This window comes from Phodopus roborovskii, unplaced genomic scaffold (genome assembly GCF_943737965.1).
Source record: "Phodopus roborovskii unplaced genomic scaffold, PHOROB, whole genome shotgun sequence".
In the NCBI taxonomy this organism is placed as follows: Eukaryota; Metazoa; Chordata; class Mammalia; order Rodentia; family Cricetidae; genus Phodopus; species Phodopus roborovskii.
The window spans coordinates 36,697,487-36,717,426 of record NW_026126540.1 but is presented as its reverse complement, the minus strand read 5'-3'; the positions used below and the strand labels follow the sequence as shown (position 1 = coordinate 36,717,426).

Sequence of the window (19,940 nt, the reverse complement as noted above, 5' to 3'; positions counted from 1 at the left end):
GCATGACCTGGCATTTTATTTTTTATTTTTTTTATTTATTGTATATAACCAAGTCCATTTAAATGGAAACAAACATTTATAGACATATATTTGGGAATTTGGGTATCATTCTTTCCAAACTACTTCCTGCTGGTAAGGGGCGCTGTCATGGGGGATTCTAAGAAGATGCAGAAATCTTGGATGTAGTCTGTAAGGCTGCTTTGTCCAGCTGTTTTGAAAGTAGGATCACCTGGTACTCTGTTTCAGGCGGTCTGGCTTGATCAAATCACATTAGTCTGGAAGGAATCCACAGCTTTTCATATTCTGTGAAAACAAAAATAGAAATCCTTTTCCCCAGTAACTTGTCCTTGAACTTAAATTTTGGAGTCAAAGCATTTTTTAAATTTAATTTATTATTTTACATGTTGATCCCAGTTCCCTTTCCCTCCCTCCCTCCCTCCCTCTCTCCCTCCTTCCCTCACTCACTCCCTCCTTTCCTCCCTCCCTCCCTCCCTCCCATTTACCCTCTCTGCCCACTCACATACAGCCTAACCACCCTCCCCTCCCATCCCCCCACCCCAGTTCCATATGTAGGGAAATGCCATCCAGTTGGAGTCATATAGATCTCATAGGTCATGTGAAGTAGGGACTAGGGCTTCTCTCCCGTCTCTAGGTTAAGGCAGTTATCCCTCTATGGGGGATTGGGGGATTTGTTTGCAAGGTCCTTTTGTGCTCCAGGGATACATCCTGGCTCCACTGTCTGAGGTCCCTTAGAATGCTCAGTCCTTCTGCCTCAGACCCATATTCAGGGTGGCCTGAGTCAGTCCCATGCTGGCTTCCCAGCTATCAGTCTAGTGGCCCGTTAGCTCCTCCTTGTTCAGGTCAGCTGTCTCTATGTGTGTCTGTAGCCTGGTCTTGTCCTCTCCATCTGCATCTGGGTTCTACTTCAACTCAGTGTTTATGTATGGGTGTTTGCTCCTGTTTCCAACAGGCATTAGTTGAGGGCTTCATGGATAAGTTAGTTGTTGATCTCACTATCCTGGAAGGGCATTTATGGTAGCCATTCCACAGATGCTCAAATTGTTAGTTGGTGGTAGTCTTGTCGGTCTCTAGAATTTTCTTTGTGTTCAATTTTCTCTTCAAAGCAATATTGGCTCCCTCTTGTATGTTCTCTCTCTCTCTCTCTCTCTCTCTCTCTCTCTCTCTCTCTCTCTCTCTCTCTCTCTCTCTCTCTCTCTCTCTCCTGTCTTCTAATCCTACCCTAACTCAATCTTCCTGGTCGCATGTGTTTTCCTTTCCTCCCCCTCATTTTCTCCTACTTCTCTATTGCTGTTAAATAAGGATCAGGATAAACAAATGGGCCGAACAGATGTTTATTCAGGGAGAAATAACTTACAACCTAGACAGATGAACACCAGCAAGTTCCACCAGATGCTCTCTTGTCCGAGTCCCACCAGCAAGAGAGCTTTTCCTGGCTCTTTCTCCAACCTCCTTCCACAGGTCACTTCTGCCCATGGCTGCACCTCCAATGGGCATGGTCAGTTCCACAGAAGGTCTATCTCACTACACTTCTCTCTCCATTCGCTGCCCCCCCACTTCCCCTGTGCTGTGTGGGACTTGTCCCTTCCCGGTTCTGTGAGGGACTTTATATGAATCTCATTCAGGATGGTTTCTTCAAGTGCCATCCACGTGCCTGCGAATTTCAAGATACCATTATTTTTTTCTGCAGAGTAGTATTCCATTGTGTAGATGTGCCACATCTTCATTATCCATTCTTCAATTGAGGAGCTTCCAGGTTCTTGCTATTACAAATAGTGCTGCTATAAATATAGTTGAACAGATGTCTTTGTAGCAATTTTAAGGCTTTTACTTTTCTTATTGAAAGCATATAAGCTTCTGAATTTATTCATAAACAATATATTATTTGTATAATATGCCTGAAAATGTTATATTTTCAGTTTGTTTAGTTCTAGGTGTTATTGTTTGAATAATAAATTCATTGTAAATCTTTTTGTGTTTTGATAATTCAATATTTTGTTAATTTGGCTACATTTTGATAATTTTCAAATAAATGGAGTTCTCCTAGAAAAAAAAGAATAATCTGTTTTGAAAAATGAAGCAGTTCCTGGTATCTTGGAATTTACAGGTCTGTTCAGTATATTCACATAAAGACAACAAAGACAGGCAACTCTTACCATGATTAATGGCACTATGTATATAGCTATAAGAAATTAAGTCACTATTTATAATGGGAATACGTTCTTTTATATTTCTTGCATCACAGATTACCGATAATATGTGAGTCCCTATTCCAGCACAACAGACTCAAAATCCTGAGGAAGAGGCAATGCACCTAAAATTTTAGTATTATCTTCTTATAAAACTTGTGCTTTAAAAATTGATGTGTTAGAATAAATATTCCCAATAATATATTTTCAGCTCCCTGAATTTGTATTAATTGTCATCAATACTAGAAACATATTATCTCAAATAATATCTATCATTTTATTTCATTGAACAGGATTTGATCCAATTGTGCTATAAAGTTGTAAGCACTAACAATATTTCCCAGTACATTCTTTGCATGAATTTTGGAGAAGGAGCATAGGAGGAATTGAAGTGCAGAAAGTTTGGGATGGGAGAGAAGTAGATGCAGTGGTCATGTATGAAATTTTCTTTAAAACTATGTGTGTGTGTGTGTGTGTGTGTGTGTGTGTGTACATATGTGTGTGTGTGTGTGCGTGCACACACACAAAATAAGACATATTTATGCATACAATAGCAGTTAGTAAAAAGGAGGACATGAAGGGAAGTGTGGAGCTGTATACGAAAGGATTTGAAAAGAGGAAGGGGAAGGGAGAAATATAATTATATTATAATCTCTTTACTTTTTCAAGACAAGGTTCCTCTGTGTATCTCTGGCTGTCCTAGAACTCACTCTGTAGACAAGACTGGCCTTGGACTCACAAAGATCTGTCTGTTTCTGCTTCCCTGAGTGCTGTGATTAAAGGTGTGTACCACCAGCACCCAGCTTTAATATAATCTCAAAAATGAAAGTATTGCCTTAGGTTAAATTGTACCGTAGGTTAGATTTGTGCAAGTGGCATTGATGTTATTTAGGATAATGTCAATGCAAAAATTGTAATGAATGTTCTGGTACCAAGAAACATTGTTCACAATTTATTTTATCATATCATGATAAGAATGAATCAGATGAAAAGGCTCAATACTACACACAGTGCCATTTTAAATAGAGGAAGCCATGGATTTTGAATTTTCTTTTTTTCTGCTACTTTAAAGAAACCACCAGCTGAAAACACTCCTGTCCATTGGATGCTGGAACTTTGGAACTGCCCCGTAAGTCCTCGAGAGAGATTTTTATTCATTTACTAGGGAAGACAAGTTAAGTGAATATGTTAACTAAATAAATTTTTATACTGGAACCTCAATACTAACTAAAAGGCACTGCAAAGACTACTGTGTTTTTCATGTTTAAAGTTGTGTAATTTGCTAATAAACCTCCTTCTCAAAGTATCTCAGAATACAAAGCCAGAGGAACTTTTGCTCTTTACTTCCAAAAGAAGGGAAACAAAATGCAGATGTATTAACAATAAGACTTTTTTGACAGCACATGAACTTGGGAGCTATTTAAAGACCAAACATGCTGAACTGTGTTATCTGTTTTCAAAGCAATAAGACCAATTGCAAAGAAAGTTAGAATCAGTAGAAATAAAATAAATGAAAAGTCGTTTAAGAGCAGGGATTATACCAGGGTGTACAGAGAAACCCAGAGAATTGATTTAATCTGAAGAAATTTTATGTATGATAAAGAGCTCAGAGGCAGATATTGATCAATAAAACATTTGTATTCTAGTGTGTTCTGATGCCTTATTATGATTACTTTGGGTACTCCTTAGTTTTATCACCATGGTCTCTACTCCAGAGGAACTCCAGTCTTTCATTACTTCAGTTATCAAATTCCTGCGCAAGTATGGCTTTGATGGACTGAACCTATCTTGGCAGTACCCTGGTTGTCATGGAAGCCCTCCTAGGGACAAGCATCTCTTTACTGTCCTGATACAGGTAAGGAAAGCAGGAATAACTTTTCTCATTCCAAGAAAAGTCAAAGCTTTCTCCTTCTAAAAAACCCACCCATAACAGTGTCAATGAGGCTAAGAATGTGAGTAAATGATTTATGGCCACTAAGGGACATTAGCCTACAATCATTTCACTTAATGAACATAGTAACAAAATGGCATTCTGCTACATCCATAGAGCAGTGCATCACTTAGCCCTCATAAGGGAAGCTTCTATTTGGAGTTGATGGTAATTAATGCAGTAACCCTAAATTGAAGCAGGCATATTTGTTTTAAAAGCCATTGGTGCTGGATGATTTCAGGAAATAGAGTTTTCTAGACACAAGGCTGATGAACTTTCAGGGACTGAGACAACATGCCAAAGACTTGCAAAAGCTCAAGCTGGACAAAATGTGAGCAGAGAAGAGGTGAAGTGGGTATAAATTCTCATCCCTAGACAAAGAGCGATATGCAATTCACAGGTACTAGAAGAAATAAAATCAGTTTTCTTTAATGATGAGACACAGGGTATATCAAACACATTCCAGAGTAGACTCTGTGTTCAAGAGTAGTTAACCCATGTACACTGAACTCTATACTTTCTTTTTCTTAAAGTAAAAAAGAACATGAATATGGATAAATATTAAAGTGTAGGAGGATCTGGGAAAAGTTGAGGGAGTGGAATGAATATGTTTAAAATATGCTGTGTGAAATTCTCAAAAAATAAATAAAAATTATTAAAACACAATAACTGCCGATTATTTTGATAAATGACATGAAAAAGTAATATAAGTCACCAAAATAACACAGTATGAGTACCTAAATGTTTATAAAAAGATTAAAAAGGGCTTCCCCATGTATTAATTATTTTCGGTGGCTGTGATTAAAATATCATGACCAAAGCAACTTTTAGAAGAGGTTTTTTTTTCTTACAGATCTAGAGAGTTAGAGTCCATAAAGGTATGGACAGCATGACAGTAGACAGTAGGCATGGTGGCTGGAACAATATTCAGAGAGTTCACATCTTGAACCATAGCATGAATCAGGGAGTGAAAACTGGAAGTACATATAGCTTTTAATCTCAAAGTCCAACCCAATGACTTCCTTATTCTAGTAAAGCTATACCACCTTAACATATCCAAACAGATCAGGGATCACTTCAAATTCCCAAGACTATGGGGAATATTTCTCATTCCAACCACTTTAGTACATATTTTTTTTTTTATTTCAGTGATGAAAATAGCCTGGTGCTATTTGATTAATGATAGATGGGGACTACATATATGTAGATGGATGATTCTCTGAGAACCTGTGAGACTCAAGCTTGTGAGACTGAAGAGGTGACAAGAATAAAATAATATGGAAACTGGATATTAGGTTAAGAAACTTGAGATTTATCCTCAACACAATGGAAGAATTTTAGGGCTTGGAACAATATATAAATATGATGAAAATACCATTTTTAAAAGAATGATCTGACATTCACCAAGAAAGAAAATTAGGGCTAAAAAAGTCAATATATTGTAGAAAGGTCTTAAATTAATGAAGCTACAGGTGATGAGGGTCACAGAAATGCCTTTCACACTGAAGGAAAGAATATGAACAAAAATATAAAGAGGATAAAAATGATCAAGAATAATAAATGATTTTGAAATCTAAACTATAGAGGAGTCTCAAATTTCTGGTATTGAGGAAGAGATTGGATGTTGCTAAGTAAAATGACAAATGGATAAAGAAGAGTAGATGCAAGTAAATACTATTTTGAACATGAGTATGGTATATCTTGAACAGTCTAAAGGCATAGGAATACTAACAGGGGGCAGGGGGAAGGGGTCATGACAAATTATTTGACTAGACATATTGTACTGATAATGTAGCTTATCACCAAGGAAAAATATAAATGGGATGATAAAAGTCAAGGAAGCCATGTAGATTTTATGGTTACTCTTTACACACAATATCATCTTTTTTTTCTATGCAATATGATTTTATTAGCTTGGAAACAGCCTGAATCAAAGGATAGTTAAAAATGGTCAAAAATATTTAAAAATAATAGTCATCTGTTTCTAACATGAATACTTTCAGCTGGACATTAAATTATTTAAAACATAGGGAATCCTAGTAAGGCAGGTGAGCACCCAGTGTTCCATCTGTGGGTACCCCCGGAGTGTGGAATCTTGGAAGTATTGGGACCCTTCTTCCCAGTTGTTTGGATGTCGTTACAAAATAGGCAGTCTTAGAAATAAGACCAGCCACCTGTGTTGTCACTGCTCATTCTGTTGGCCTTCTTTGATGGAGGCTGACACAGAACTCTGGCCCTTGTTAACATCATTCATGCACACACACTGTCCATCCACTGATTCTTTCCACAGGGTCCATCTTTTTATATATGTCCAAAAACAAGATCATTAGCCAAGTTCTGAATATGTTAAATAATAATCAGTCACCACAGGAAAAAACAGCTTTCTCCATTTCCCCCATTGGCTCATCTTTTTTATTAGTTCCTTGACAATTTCATAGTGTGTTTTGATCATATTTGCTATCTCACAACTTCTCTAAGACTTGCCTTCCATTTCTACCCAACTAACTTTATGTCCCAATTTTTAAAAATCTTATTCAGTCCAATTTGTTCTGCCTACATATATTGAATGAGTAGCCTTTCATTGGAGTAAGAGAGACACTCCTCCAATGCTGTGGGAGTGCTAACTTGCACAGCCACTTTGGAAGCCAGTATAGTGGTATCTCAGAAAATTGGGAATCAATCTACCCCAAGACCCAGCAATAACCCCTGGGGCTTATACCTTAAGGATGCACACTCATACCAAAAGGATATTTGCTCAACTATGCTCATAGCAGCATTATTCGTAATACCCAGACACTGGAAACAGCTTAGATGCCCCTCAACCAAAAAAAAAGGATAAAGAAAATGTGGTACATTTACACAATGGAGTACTACTCAGTGGTAAAAATCAATGACACCTTAAAATTTGCAACCAAATAAATAGAGCTAGAAAAAAAGATCCTGAGTGAGCTAACCCAGACCCAGAAAGACAAACATTGTATGCACGCACTCATAAGTAGGTATTAGACATATAGCAAAAATTAACCAGCCTACAGTTTACAATGCCAGAGAAGCTAGGTAGCAAGAAAGACCTGAAGAGAGATATACATGGATCCCTCTAGGAAGGGGAAAATAGACCAAATCTCCTGAGTAAATTGGGAGTGTGTAGAGGAGAAGAGAGGAATGGAGAGAAGGGGAGGGGGTAAAAGGAGACAGGGAGGCACACCTGAGGGAATATGATGGTCAACCTTGGTGAAGGACAAATTGGGAGAGCAAGGAATGAGTTATCTTGATAGAGAGAGCCATTATGTGATTAGTGAGAAACCTGGCACTAGGGAAATTCTCAGGAATACACGAGGATGACCCTAGTAAGACTTTATGCTATAGTGGAGAGGGTGCCTGAACTGGGCTTCCCATGCAATCCCATTGAAGCCTACCTTAATTGTCATCATAGAACCTTCATCCAGTAACAGAAGCAAATGCAGAGATTCACTGGGCTGAACTTATGGATTTCAGTTGAAGAGAGAGAGAGAGAGAGAGAGAGAGAGAGAGAGAGAGAGAGGAGTGATAATATGAGCAAAGAGATAAAGACCATGATGGGGAATCCAACAGAAACAGCTGACCTGAGATAGTGGGAGATCATTGACTCAGGACTGGCAGCTGGGGAATCTGCATAGAACCAAAGTAGGCCTCTAAATGTGGGTGACAGTTTTGTGGTTTGCGCAGTTTATGGAGCCACTGCCAGTGGGTACAGAAACTATACTCTTAAAGAAAATTGATCGTCCTTATCCAAGCAACTATCAATGGCCAAAAGATCCTTAGCTAGGGGTTTGACTTTGTGTCTAGTTCCCCCTCTCTATGCTTGGATGTTGTCTGTCTTGGACTTAAATATATCTTATGCATGCTGTTCCAGTCTCTGTGAATTAATATGCATATTTGCCCTTTGGTGTGAGATGTCATTCTGTAAATATGTTTCTCTTATTGGTTAATGAATAAGGCACTGTTGGCCATTAGGGAAGCAAGATAGGTAGGACTAGGAGACTAGGAGGAGAGAGGAAGTAGGGCCTACAGGGTAGACACAAGCCTCTCTCTCTGGTAAGATAAGACCACATGGAATTTCTTAGATTAATAGAAATGGGATAATATTTAAGACAGAGCCAGCAGATAAGAAACAAGTAACATCTAGTACCTGTTGGAAACAGAAGCAAACACCCATGCCTAAACACTGAGTCAAACTAGAATCCAGATGCAGAGGGAGAGGACAAGACCAGGTTGCAGAAACACATAGAGACATCTGACCTGAACAAGGAGGAGCTAACGGCCCCCCAGACTGATAGCTTGGAATCCAGCATGGGACTGACTCAGACCCCCTGAACATGGGTCTCAGCTAGAAGGCCTCAGCAGTCTAAGGGACCTCAGACAGTGGAGCCAGGATGTATTCCTGGTGCACAAATGGACCTTGCGGACACATCCCCCATGGAGGGATACTGCCTTAACCTAGAGACAGGAGAGAAGTCATAGTCTCTACTTCAAATGACTTGACAGATTTACATGTCCCCACCTGGATGGCATTACCCTACATGTGGAACTGGGGTGGGGGGATGGGAGAGGAGGGTAGTCAGGGTGCATGAGAGGGTAAGTAAGAGGAAAGGGGGGAGCAGAGAGGGTAAGTGAGAGGAAAGGAGGGAGGAAAGGAAGGAGGGAAAGGGAGCTGGGATCAACATGTAAAATAAAAAATAAATAAGTAAATTTAAAAAAAGAAAGAAAGAAGTAACTGGCCTACAGAATTATATCAAATACAGAGTCTGTATGTTATCTGGTGCTGGCCCAGCAGAGGGACAAGACCACCAGGCAGGGAAACCTACTCATAACAGCCCTTCAGAAAACAGTATTTCCCTGTGGTCGTATCATTTTAAGTTTATATAATATTTCTGACTCTACTTTTGGAAAGCCATCTGAACTGTTGGGGAGAGGTGGCAATGACTTACTTAGGATTGAGTATTCCATAGTTTCTTCTTTTAACTTCGTTCTAGTGTGGATCTTTGTGCTAATCCATCCACTGTATATAGGAGCTTCTCAGATAAGGGTTGAGAAATGCATTAATCTATGAGTATAATAATGGGTCATTTAGAGCTGATTTCATATTATGTCCATTTAGCACAATAAAAGTAGCTTCTTCTCTAGGGTCTGTGACCTGTCTAGTCACAAATTCTTCGTGTTGATAATGATGCTGAGTATGAGTTTTGTCATGTGGAATGGACCCTAATCCAATTAGTGTCTTACCAATTATATCATAACTATAAGTCTCAAAGTTCACAGTTGAGTAAGACATAAAATTATTTTTTCACTTCAGTAGTATTTATAGTACCTTCTAGCACTATAAACGTAGCCAGCAGGTGATTACCAGCTTGAATTTTCCATGTTCTTGTTTCTCCATATGACTACATTTTGTGTGTGTTAAGAAATGAGGTCTTACTAATTTTTGGAAGGGCAACCAATCTGTTGGAATTCAATAGCCAACAAACCCCAAAGAAATAATTCATTCCTGACATTTTGCTTTTAATTTGTTATCTTTTGGTATCTAGTAGGTGCATTGTTGCCCCTTAAATGGCAACTCCATTTTAATTTGTGTATATTTTATGACTCTTCTACAGTAGCAGATTACTATTTTTTGAGTAGTTTTAATTATCAAAATTAGTATCTGGACTCTTAGCTAAAAGATGACTCAAGTCATATTTATAATTTTCAGATACTGGCTCTATTTTTCCCCCATTGACATAAAACACAATGGAGTGTAAAACCATATATCCTGAAATATATGGGTTCAATATTTAAAAACACTAAAACTCTTTGCTTCTTCCAGTTAAATGTCCTAGGCATTTAATTATATATAAGGCAAATTTTCTGAGGCATTCTATTAATACCATCTGGTACTATGATATAATGGCATAATAAGAATGGAACCTAATATTCTAAATAATATTTGAATAATAGAACATACCATGAAATTATCATCTGGTACTAAAAGCAATCTGTCTTTTAGCTGTTTTCTCTTCTTCATTACATTAAAAAGGATATTGGTCTTATGATATAGGTCATCTGTTGAATAAATTGAAGCAGCTACCCTTCACCTGAAGGGTAGATCCAGGTTTTAAAATGCAAGTGTAGTTTCAGAGCATGATGCTACAGGGGATTCATTCATTGATGTGTAAGACCTTTATCTTGGTTTATGAATGGCTGCTAAATATCTGTGTGACTTTGTGAAAAATCTCTATTACTTGTGAATATTATGCATCTGATAAGTTATTAGTATCTTCTACCCTAATGAGTTATTGAGATATTGACATACTAAAATAAGATAAAATATGTAAATATGTTTATGGAGCTAAATTAATTCCAATGATATCATCATATACATTATTACTCTGTAGGAAATACGTAAAGCTTTTGAGGAGGAGGTGAGTAAGAATAAAAAGCCCAGGCTGTTGGTCACTGCTGCAGTTGCTGGTGTCTTCTCCACAATCGAATCTGGCTATGAGGTTCCCCAACTGTCACGGTGAGTGATGCACATTGTCCTGTATTACTACTAAGTTGTGAGTAGAGGTTTTACTTCTTAGGGATGTCTCACTGCCCAGTCTTCCCTCAGAGCTTTTGTAAAGGGTGCTTTTCTGGCATAGGTATGGAGAGTAGCCATAAGAAATTATTTTAAGAACTTTCTTTTTACCCAGATCTTTGGACTACATTCAAGTCATGACCTATGACTTCCATGGATCTTGGGAAGGCTACACTGGAGAAAACAGTCCTCTTTACAAATCTCCAACTGAAACTGGCATGAAGGCCTTCAATAACATAGTAAGATACTACAATAATAAGGAAAGAGACAAATCATATGGAGATTTAGGTACAAAAAATAACAAAATTAATGCAAATGTCATCTTTGTAAGTCACTAATCACTTCTCGTTGACATAAATTCATATTAATCAAAGTGTTTTAGAAGATGCTTCCTAATCCTTTTTAAGTTAACATGGAGATATTAAACTGATAGAATGACAAGCCAACATAACTAATCATAGGTGGTTTATGGCTTGGGCCCTATAGCTAGCTTTTGTCCCTGCAGAAGTACATCATGGACAACTGGAAAAACAAAGGGGCAGCACCTGAGAAGCTCATTGTTGGATTCCCAGCATATGGTCACACCTTCATCCTGAGTGACTCCTCTAAAACTGGAATTGGTGCCCCTAGCAATCGTGGTGGCCATCCAGGCCCCTACACAAAGAAAACTGGACTCTGGGCCTACTCTGAGGTCAGTAGGCAGCTGTTCAGTGCTCTATACATTTTATGCACCTAAGCTGAAAAATATGCTGACTCATTCATATTATCTCATATTTACACTAACCAGAATATTATTTCAAGGACTTAATTTTTTTTACCATAGTATCTAAGTATCCAAAAATGGTAAGTCATTAGTAACATACTGTCCTTTCATTTTACAAACCATATTCTTAAGTACATTTGTACATTTTCATAAATAAGTAAATATGTAAACAATTAAAAGTTTCAGATTACTATGGATTTCAGAACTAAAAATAAAAAAAACTAAAAATATGGACCATCTGTGAATATTTAAAAGTATCTTAAGTTGTAGCTATATCTCAGTTGTTCATCTCTTGCCTAGGATATCTATAGCCATAGCTTCAGTCTCCAGTGTCACAGAAATAAAAATGGGCTCATACTACACAGTGATATATAATTCATATATTCATATAATTGGCTGGCATAGTGCCTCACACCCATCTTCTCTCTTTTAATAGACATAGGCAGAAGTATCACCATCTTGAAAAGAGTCTAAGCTACATAGACTGAGATCCTCTTTCAAACAAACAAACAAGCAAGCAAACAAGAAGATTGGGAATGTAGGTCAACAGTAATTACTTATTATTGGCAAGGCCTTGAGTATGATATCAAGTACAAAAAATAATACATATCTGAATTTCCTTAACTACAAATGTAATCAATTAGAGGATTGGGGAAAGCCTTGTGGAGATAATAAAAGGAAGGAAATCAACTATGTGCATACATTATTTTCTTACATGGAATTAATATTTAAAGGATCTGAAATTATTAACTTTTTTAAGATTTGCACATTCCTGAAAAGTGGAGCCACTCAGGTCTGGAATGCTGCTCAGCAAGTGCCCTATGCCTACCATGGTAATGAGTGGGTTGGCTATGACAATATCAAGAGCTTTCATATCAAGGTAAGGCCAGTCCCTTGGACATGCTGAGCCCTGACTCTAAGTTCTAGGAAACCAAATGACTCCTTCTGTTCTTTTTGCTTAATCAGGCTCAGTGGCTGAAGAACAGGAGGTTTGGAGGTGCCATGATCTGGGCTATTGATATGGATGACTTCACTGGCTCTTTCTGTGGTCAGGGCATATTCCCCTTGACCTCCACCTTGAAGAAAACTCTCAAATTGCACAGTGAAAGTAAGTGACAGTTAAAGCATGATGGGGATCTTTAAACATTCCTTCACCTTTTCAAATGAAGCCTATGCTCTTTCCTAGAGGTATTCTTATCATTTTCTCCAACTGCTAATCACCATACCAGCAATTTTATACTCTACAAGAAATCAGGACTACTTTTGATTATTTCTAGTTCAGCTAAGCACTATTGGAAGATTTAATAGGAAGCCCTAGTCAGTATTTTCATAAATCTAACCTATCATTCATAGGAATTACTAGTACCTATATTGACTCCAGAAAATTTTTCTTAAAGAGCATTTGTTAATATTAATTATATTAATTTGTTTATATTAATTATATCCATATCCCACAGTAAGGTTTTGTCAGAGGGTATTTATTATATGACTTTAATGGGAAATGTCATAGTTATGGTTATTATTACTATGATGAAACACCATGACTAAAACCAGATTAAGGAGGGAAAGGTTCATTTGGCTTAGATTTCCATATCATTGTTAATTACAGAAGCTAGGGTAGGGACCCAAGAATGGCAGGAATCTGGAGTCAGGAGCTGATGCAGAAGCCATGGAGGAATGCTTCTCATTGGCTTGTCCCTATGACTTGTTCTGCATACCTTCATATAGAATGCAAGACTACCAGCCCAGGGATGTCACCGCCCAGCATGAGCTGGGCCATCTCCCATAAATCACTAGTTAAGAAAATGCCCTATAGGCTTGCCTGCAGCACCATCTTATTATTCATTATTTTATATATCAATCCCAGTTCCCTCTTGCTCTCATGCCCCCCACACCCCTTCCCATCCCATTCCCCATCCACTCCATAGGGAGAGTGAGGCCTTCCAGGAGGGATCATCAAAATCTGTCAAGTCATTTGGAGTAGGTTCTAGGCTCTCCCTCCTGTCTCTAGGCTAAGGGAGTATCCCACCATGAGAAATGTGCTCCCAAATTCCTTTTGTGAATCCTGGTTCTGCTGTCAGAGGTTCCTTGAACTGCCCAGGCCTTCTAACTGAGACCCATGTTCAGAGGGTCTGACTTGGTGCAATGCTTGTTTCCCAGCTATCAGTCTGGGGTCCATGATCTCCCCCTTGTTCAGGTCAGGTGTCCCTGTGGGTTTCTGAAGCCTGGTCTTGATCCTTTTGCTTATCACTCCTCCCTCTCTGCAACTGGATTCCCGGAGTTTGGCTCAGTGTTTAGCTGTGGGTGTCTGCTTCTGTTTGAATCAGCTACTAGATGAGGGCTCTGTGATGGCATATAAGTTACTTATCAATCTCATTATCAGGGAAGGGCATTTAAGGTAGCCTCTCTACTGTTGCTCAGAATGTTAACTGGGTTCATCCTTTTAGGTCTCTGAACATTTCTCTAGAGTCAGTTTTTTCTTCAAACCTATAATGGCTCCCTCTATTATAGTATCTCTTTTCTTAATCTCATCTATATGTCCCTCAAATCAATCTTCCTGGACCCACATGTCCTCCTCTCCTCCCCTTCTCTTTCTCCTAACTCCCTTTCCACCCACTGCCCACCCCACCACCTTCTCCCAATAAGCTCAGGAGATCTTGTCCCTTTCCCTTTATTTGAGGGACCTTGTATGAGTCTCTTAGGTTCCTCCTTGTATCCTAGTTTCTCTGGCAGTATGAATTCTACAGCACCATCTTATGGAACCATTTTCTTTCTTTTTTAAAAAATAAATTTTTATTTAAATTAAAATCATTTTTTAAAATTCATTTCTCAGATTTTATTTGGTAGTTTCTTCCTTCCCTCCCTCTCTCCCTCCTTTCCTAACTCCCTTCCTCTCTCCTTTCTTCCTTGTCAATCATATGGTAAATAGTGTCTAGAGCTGGTGAACAGAATCCTTTATATTATTTCACTGAATTTCTTAGATCCTCGGGGTTTTATAGATATGGGTCAGAGATTAGCCAGATTGTTTAATTATGGTTACATATAATTCACTGTATGATGACCCCAATTCTTTAAGGAGTTTGCAAATAGATTTGTACACAGAGTGACTGTTGATATCTGAATTCAGGTTTTCTTCATTTTTGAACTAAGAAATAAAGATACAGCATGTATTAGAGCATAAGACGTAAGGACAAGAAATGTCCTTAGAGAGGTTTGCCTTCACTATGGCCATAGCTTTGGATTATAGGCATAGTCTCTTTCTTGAAAAGACACACCAGTCATCTAAAAGGATTGCAGATGAGTGGTCGTCCAATTCTTTTTCTACTACTCAGGACATTTGGGATGATATCTGTGTATTCAGAGATAAAGCAGTGATCATTAATATGGATTCCTTATATCTGAATATTGTAAAATTTATAGACTTCCTCATTAGAAAAATATATATGTAGGAGTTTAAAATAAGTTTCTAGGCCTAAATGGATTCCTTTAAATCTAATCATGAGCCTCCATGAAGTACAATTTACAAATAATCTCAAAGTGAGGCTAATAGACAACTCAAAGGCTATTGATCTTCCTTCACAGGCACAGCAGGATTTCACTGGATGGTATGACGGGTGAATTCATGTCAAAGGTTCACCAACCATCAAAAACTATATCACTCCTTAGTTTTAAGAGTCAACTTCTAGTGCTCTTGATGTAATTTGTTAGTCTTTGCCACAGACCCCAAGCTGTTCCCATCTTGTTAATTAATTCCTTACTCAATGTACACCAATTCTAAAAGTCCTTCCCTAACCACTCAAGTTAAAGCAACCACCCAGGATTTTCTATTGCCATGACAAAACATCATGGCCAAGGCAGCTTATAAGCATTTAATTTAGGGCTCATAGTTCCAGAGGGTAGTAGAGAGCATGACTATCATAGCAGGGAACATAACAGTAGGTGGGCAGGCATCTCACTGGAACACTAGCTGAAAGCTTCCATGTTAAAACAACAACCATAGGGGTTGGGGAGAGAAAAAATGAGAGTGACCTAACTAGGAATGTCATAGGCTTTTGAAAGCTCAGCCCCACCCCCAGGGACATACATCCTCTAAAACAGCCACACCTCCTAATCTTTACCAAGCAATCTACCATCTGAAGACCAAGCATTCAAGTACATTAGCTACTGGACGTCAGTCTTAGTTAAACCACCACCCTATGGCTCCTTTAAAAAATTAGACCTGTAAAAGCAATCTAAATGACATACCAGTCCCAGTTCCCTCTCTCTTCCCTCCTACCATGCCCCACCAACCCTCCATACCACCCCCATTCACTCCCCAGGGAGGGTGAGGCCTCCCATGAGGGATAATCAAAGTTGGACACATCATTTGGGGCACAACTTAGGCCCTCCTCCATGAATCTAGGCTGAGAGACTATCCTTCCATAAGGAATGGGCTCTCAAAACCCATTCATACACTAGGAATAAATACTGGTTTCACTGCCAAAGGCCCCATAGACCGCCTAGGTCTCTCAGCTGACAACCATGTTCGGGGGGGGGGGGCTGGTTCTGTCCTATACAAGCATTTTCTTAAATGAGGTTCCCTCCTCTCAGATGCCTTTAGATTGTGTCAGGTTGACATAATACTATCCAGCAAAGGGAACTGACTTTTGAAATGCTAGTCATTGCTGATCTCACCCAAGGGACCCTTTGGTTAATTGTACACTTACCCCAGTGCTCCCCACACCAGTTCTCCTCTTGTGTAAGAGAAGCCAGCCTTGTCACAGGAGCTCATGGATCTGTTTGTTTTTATTTGTTATTATGCTATGTTTTAGGTTGCAAAGTAACTTCTATTCCATCCAGTCAGAGAAGAAACAGCAGCTCTGGGGCCTTGGAGCCTGTGTTACTACTCAGGGACAAATAACAGAAATACCATCTGGTACTTCCGGAATGGAATCAGAACGGCCAGACATAATCACTCATCAAGACCAGCCAACACTGCTGATCTAGAAATGAAAACTATTTGCCACCCTTCCCCGGAGCTCTGAAAAATTTTCGGACCATCTTAATTCTACCCAATGTACTAAAATAAAATCAGCAGTCAGAACATGAGTGCCTTTGGTTATTTAATAATTCAACAGAATCTTATATTTATTTACTCTTTTAAAAATAATATTTGTTATTTTTCTGTGATAATTACATATGTCTATACAATTCACTTTGATCTGATCCATACCATGTTACTTTTCCCTCACTCTCCTTGGGTCTGACCAATCTTTCTCACTCCTGACTGCATGCCTTCTTTTCTTATGATTGGTATTACTTTTGTGCCCCTGACTACAATTAGTTCTGATCCTGTGCAATCAGTATTGTACTACACACTGCAAGATGAGCAGCCTCCTAGCTGCCATATCCCTTAAGAGAGTGATTCACCCATCAGCAGCCATAAACTACTAATCGCTCCTCCATCAAATGTGGGGCCTTCAGACACCTCCCACCCATGTGAAAGTTTGATTAGCTTCATCTTCTGCAGATCTGATACAGGCAACCATAGCTGCTGTAAATAGATGTGCACCACATCATATCTAAAAGTCAGCATTTCACAGCTATCATCTTAATCCTCTAGAGCTAACATTCTACCTACCTACTCTTCCACAAAGATTTCAGGGTCTCAGATGGAGGTTATGTTGCTCCAGCTAACCACTCACAGCCGTACTTACCTTCAGCATTTTGGTTAGGTAATTTATCTCTGCATTTCTCTGAATAAGGTAGAAACTAGCACAAATGACCAGTGAAACAACCCCAACAGGTCCTCCTTTATCCCTATGCTTGCACAAATGATGGACTTCTGATGAGATTGACAATACCAAACATTAAATCCCTCCCACATACAGGCCTCAAATACAATAAGAAAGTGATTTGTTACACCAGAACAATTACACTTCTAACTACATCATGGGCCAGACCTTGCCTGGCAATTTGGTATTGTACTGTACCTTGGGAGGCTAGTTCTGAGTTCTGTACCTGGAGTTGCAGAATGCATTTAGAGCAGCAGAACATAGTAAAAGTCCTCTATCTGTGCACTAGACTTTTCTATCTGAGGATAAATAAGGAATCACAAATTCGTTCAGATGGCAACTTCCTTTTTACTTAATCTTGAAAAATCCCTTTTTGAAAATCTCAATCTCCACATAGTTAAATTTCTTTTCATACAGCACATATTTCTCTTTACATACACATCTCTCTGATGTACAGACATACATCCCTACATATAGTTACATCTCTTTTTTACACAGTTACATCTCTTTCCACAGCTATATCTGCCATATATATTTTTTATTTTACATATCAATTCCAGTTCCCTCTCTCTCCCTCCCATGACACCAACTCCCTCCCATCCCACCCACCCCCACTCCAAACAGAGGGTGGTGCCATCCAAGAGGGATCATCAAAATCTGTCAAGTCACTTTGAGTAGGGTCTAGGCCCTCCCTCCTGCCTCTAGGCTAAGGGAGTATCCCTCCAGGTGGAATGTGCTCCCATAGTCCTTTCATGCACCAGGGATACATCGTGGTTCCACTATCACAGGCTCCTTAGACTGCCCAGGCCTTCCAACTGAGACCTACATTCAGGAGGTCTGAGTCAGTACAATTCTGTTTTCCCAGCAGTCAGTCTGGGGGTCCATGAGCTCTCCCTTGTTCAAGTCAGATGTCTCTGTGGGTTTCTGTAGCCTGGTCTTGACTCCTTTGCTTATCACTCCTCCTGCGAATAGATTCCAGGAGTTCATCTCAGTGTTTAGCTGTGGGTGTCTGCTTCTGTTTCCATCAGCTACTAGATGAAGGCTCTAGGATGGCATATAAGTTAGTTATCAATCTCATTATCAAGGAGGGGCATTTAAGGTAGCCTGTCCACTATTGCTCATATTGCTAGTTGGTGTCATCTTCGTAGGTCTCTGGACATTTACCTAGTGCCAGTTTTCTCTGCAAACCTACAATGTATGCCTCTATTATGGTATGTCTTTTCTTGCTCTTCTCTATTCCTTCCCCAACTCAATCTTTCTGGTCCCACATGTTCTCTTCTCCTCCCCTTCTCTTTCTCCTAATTCCCTCTCCACTCACTGCCCTCCCACTCTCCATATGCCCTGGAGATCTTGTCCGTTTTGTCTTCTGTGGGGGACCTTGTATGACAATCTTAGGCTCCTCCTTGTATCCTAGCTTCTCTGGTGGTGTGAATTGTAGTCTGGTGTGTAAGGAATAAGGTTTTTCCTTCCGCTGCTGGTCTTGTCCCGCCGCTGTGCCAGCCCCAATTAACGCATAGAGACTCTGTATCAGATATAATGCTGTTGGCCAGTTACTTGTTTCTTATAGGCTAACTCTGTCTTAAGTATTAACCAATTTCTGTTGATCTAGTATTTCCACGTGGTTCTTAACGAGAGCCGGCTGGCATCCTGCTCTCTCCAGACTCTCCATGTTGACTCCTCCTTACTCCTTCCTCTTTCCTCGTCTCCTAGTCCCTCCTATCTTCCTTTCCTATTGGCCAACAGTGCTTTATTCATTAACCAGTATAAGAAACATATATAAAGAATGACATCTCCCATCATCTCCTCTTTTCTGTCTAAATAAAAAGAAGGGTTTTTAACCTTAACATAGCAAAATATATCACACAACAATTATCAGATAAGAATCACAGTTAACAATATTTAATCCATTAACACTTAATAAGATTTAAGAAAATATTCCATCATCTATCCTATCTTTGTGTGTCTAAAGTCTAAGTAACTTATCTTTAATCCTAACTAAGGAAAACTATAACCATAACTATTTGTCTTCAACTCCATCAAAGAAGGATAATATATAAACTCTAGAAATGACAGAGACATCTTGCCTTGTCAGTCACCTGAAGTTCTTCTGTAATCTTCCATCTTCAGCCCATAAGGCCATAGTGTGTCTGGCAGACTCTTCAGCAAAGCAGGAAACTGTCTTCTTGTATTGGCAGTTTGTCGGTCACTTTTCTCTGTGTCCTGCAAACTGTCTGGCAGACTCTTCCATGAAGCAGGAACTCTGAAGCAATGTCCATCTTGAATCAGCAGTCACTTTTCTGTGGGTCCTGAATGTCCAGTTTATACAGCATAAAGTCAAACAGTCCAGACAAGAGCAGTATCTTGTCCAAATGGCTAGCCTTGCCATATTGGAAGTAAACTCCATAACGAGTTTCTTCAATGTCCATCTTCCTTTCCTGGAGTTGCCAGGAGCAATTGTGCCTCATTGTCAAGAAAAACACTAAACCATTTTAAATGCCATATTTTGTGGGTCTTTGAAAGGTTTGAAGAATGCCTATTTATCTCAAATACATCTCTGTGTATCTTGAAAGCCGAACTAACTTAACTCTAAGTTTTGACTATCATAGGTACTTGTCTATAATTTGTACTTAGTTATACATTATAAATGAGCTATATAAACACAATACCTAAACAA

The 19,940-nt window shown here is 39.1% G+C and overlaps 1 protein-coding gene across 1 annotated transcript in view; it reads left to right on the top strand.

Moving 5' to 3' along the window:
- Positions 1-16,537, top strand: part of LOC127233127 (chitinase-like protein 3) — a 52,657-nt gene extending 36,120 nt beyond the window's left edge. Inside the window, exons 4-11 of the mRNA XM_051199556.1 lie at positions 3,280-3,336; positions 3,897-4,062; positions 10,548-10,672; positions 10,845-10,968; positions 11,235-11,420; positions 12,253-12,372; positions 12,459-12,600; positions 16,304-16,537. Coding sequence (XP_051055513.1) covers positions 3,280-3,336; positions 3,897-4,062; positions 10,548-10,672; positions 10,845-10,968; positions 11,235-11,420; positions 12,253-12,372; positions 12,459-12,600; positions 16,304-16,392 — 1,009 coding nt within the window. The 3' untranslated portion in view covers positions 16,393-16,537. The remainder of the gene's footprint in view (positions 1-3,279; positions 3,337-3,896; positions 4,063-10,547; positions 10,673-10,844; positions 10,969-11,234; positions 11,421-12,252; positions 12,373-12,458; positions 12,601-16,303) is intronic.
- Positions 16,538-19,940: the final 3,403 nt, after the last annotated feature.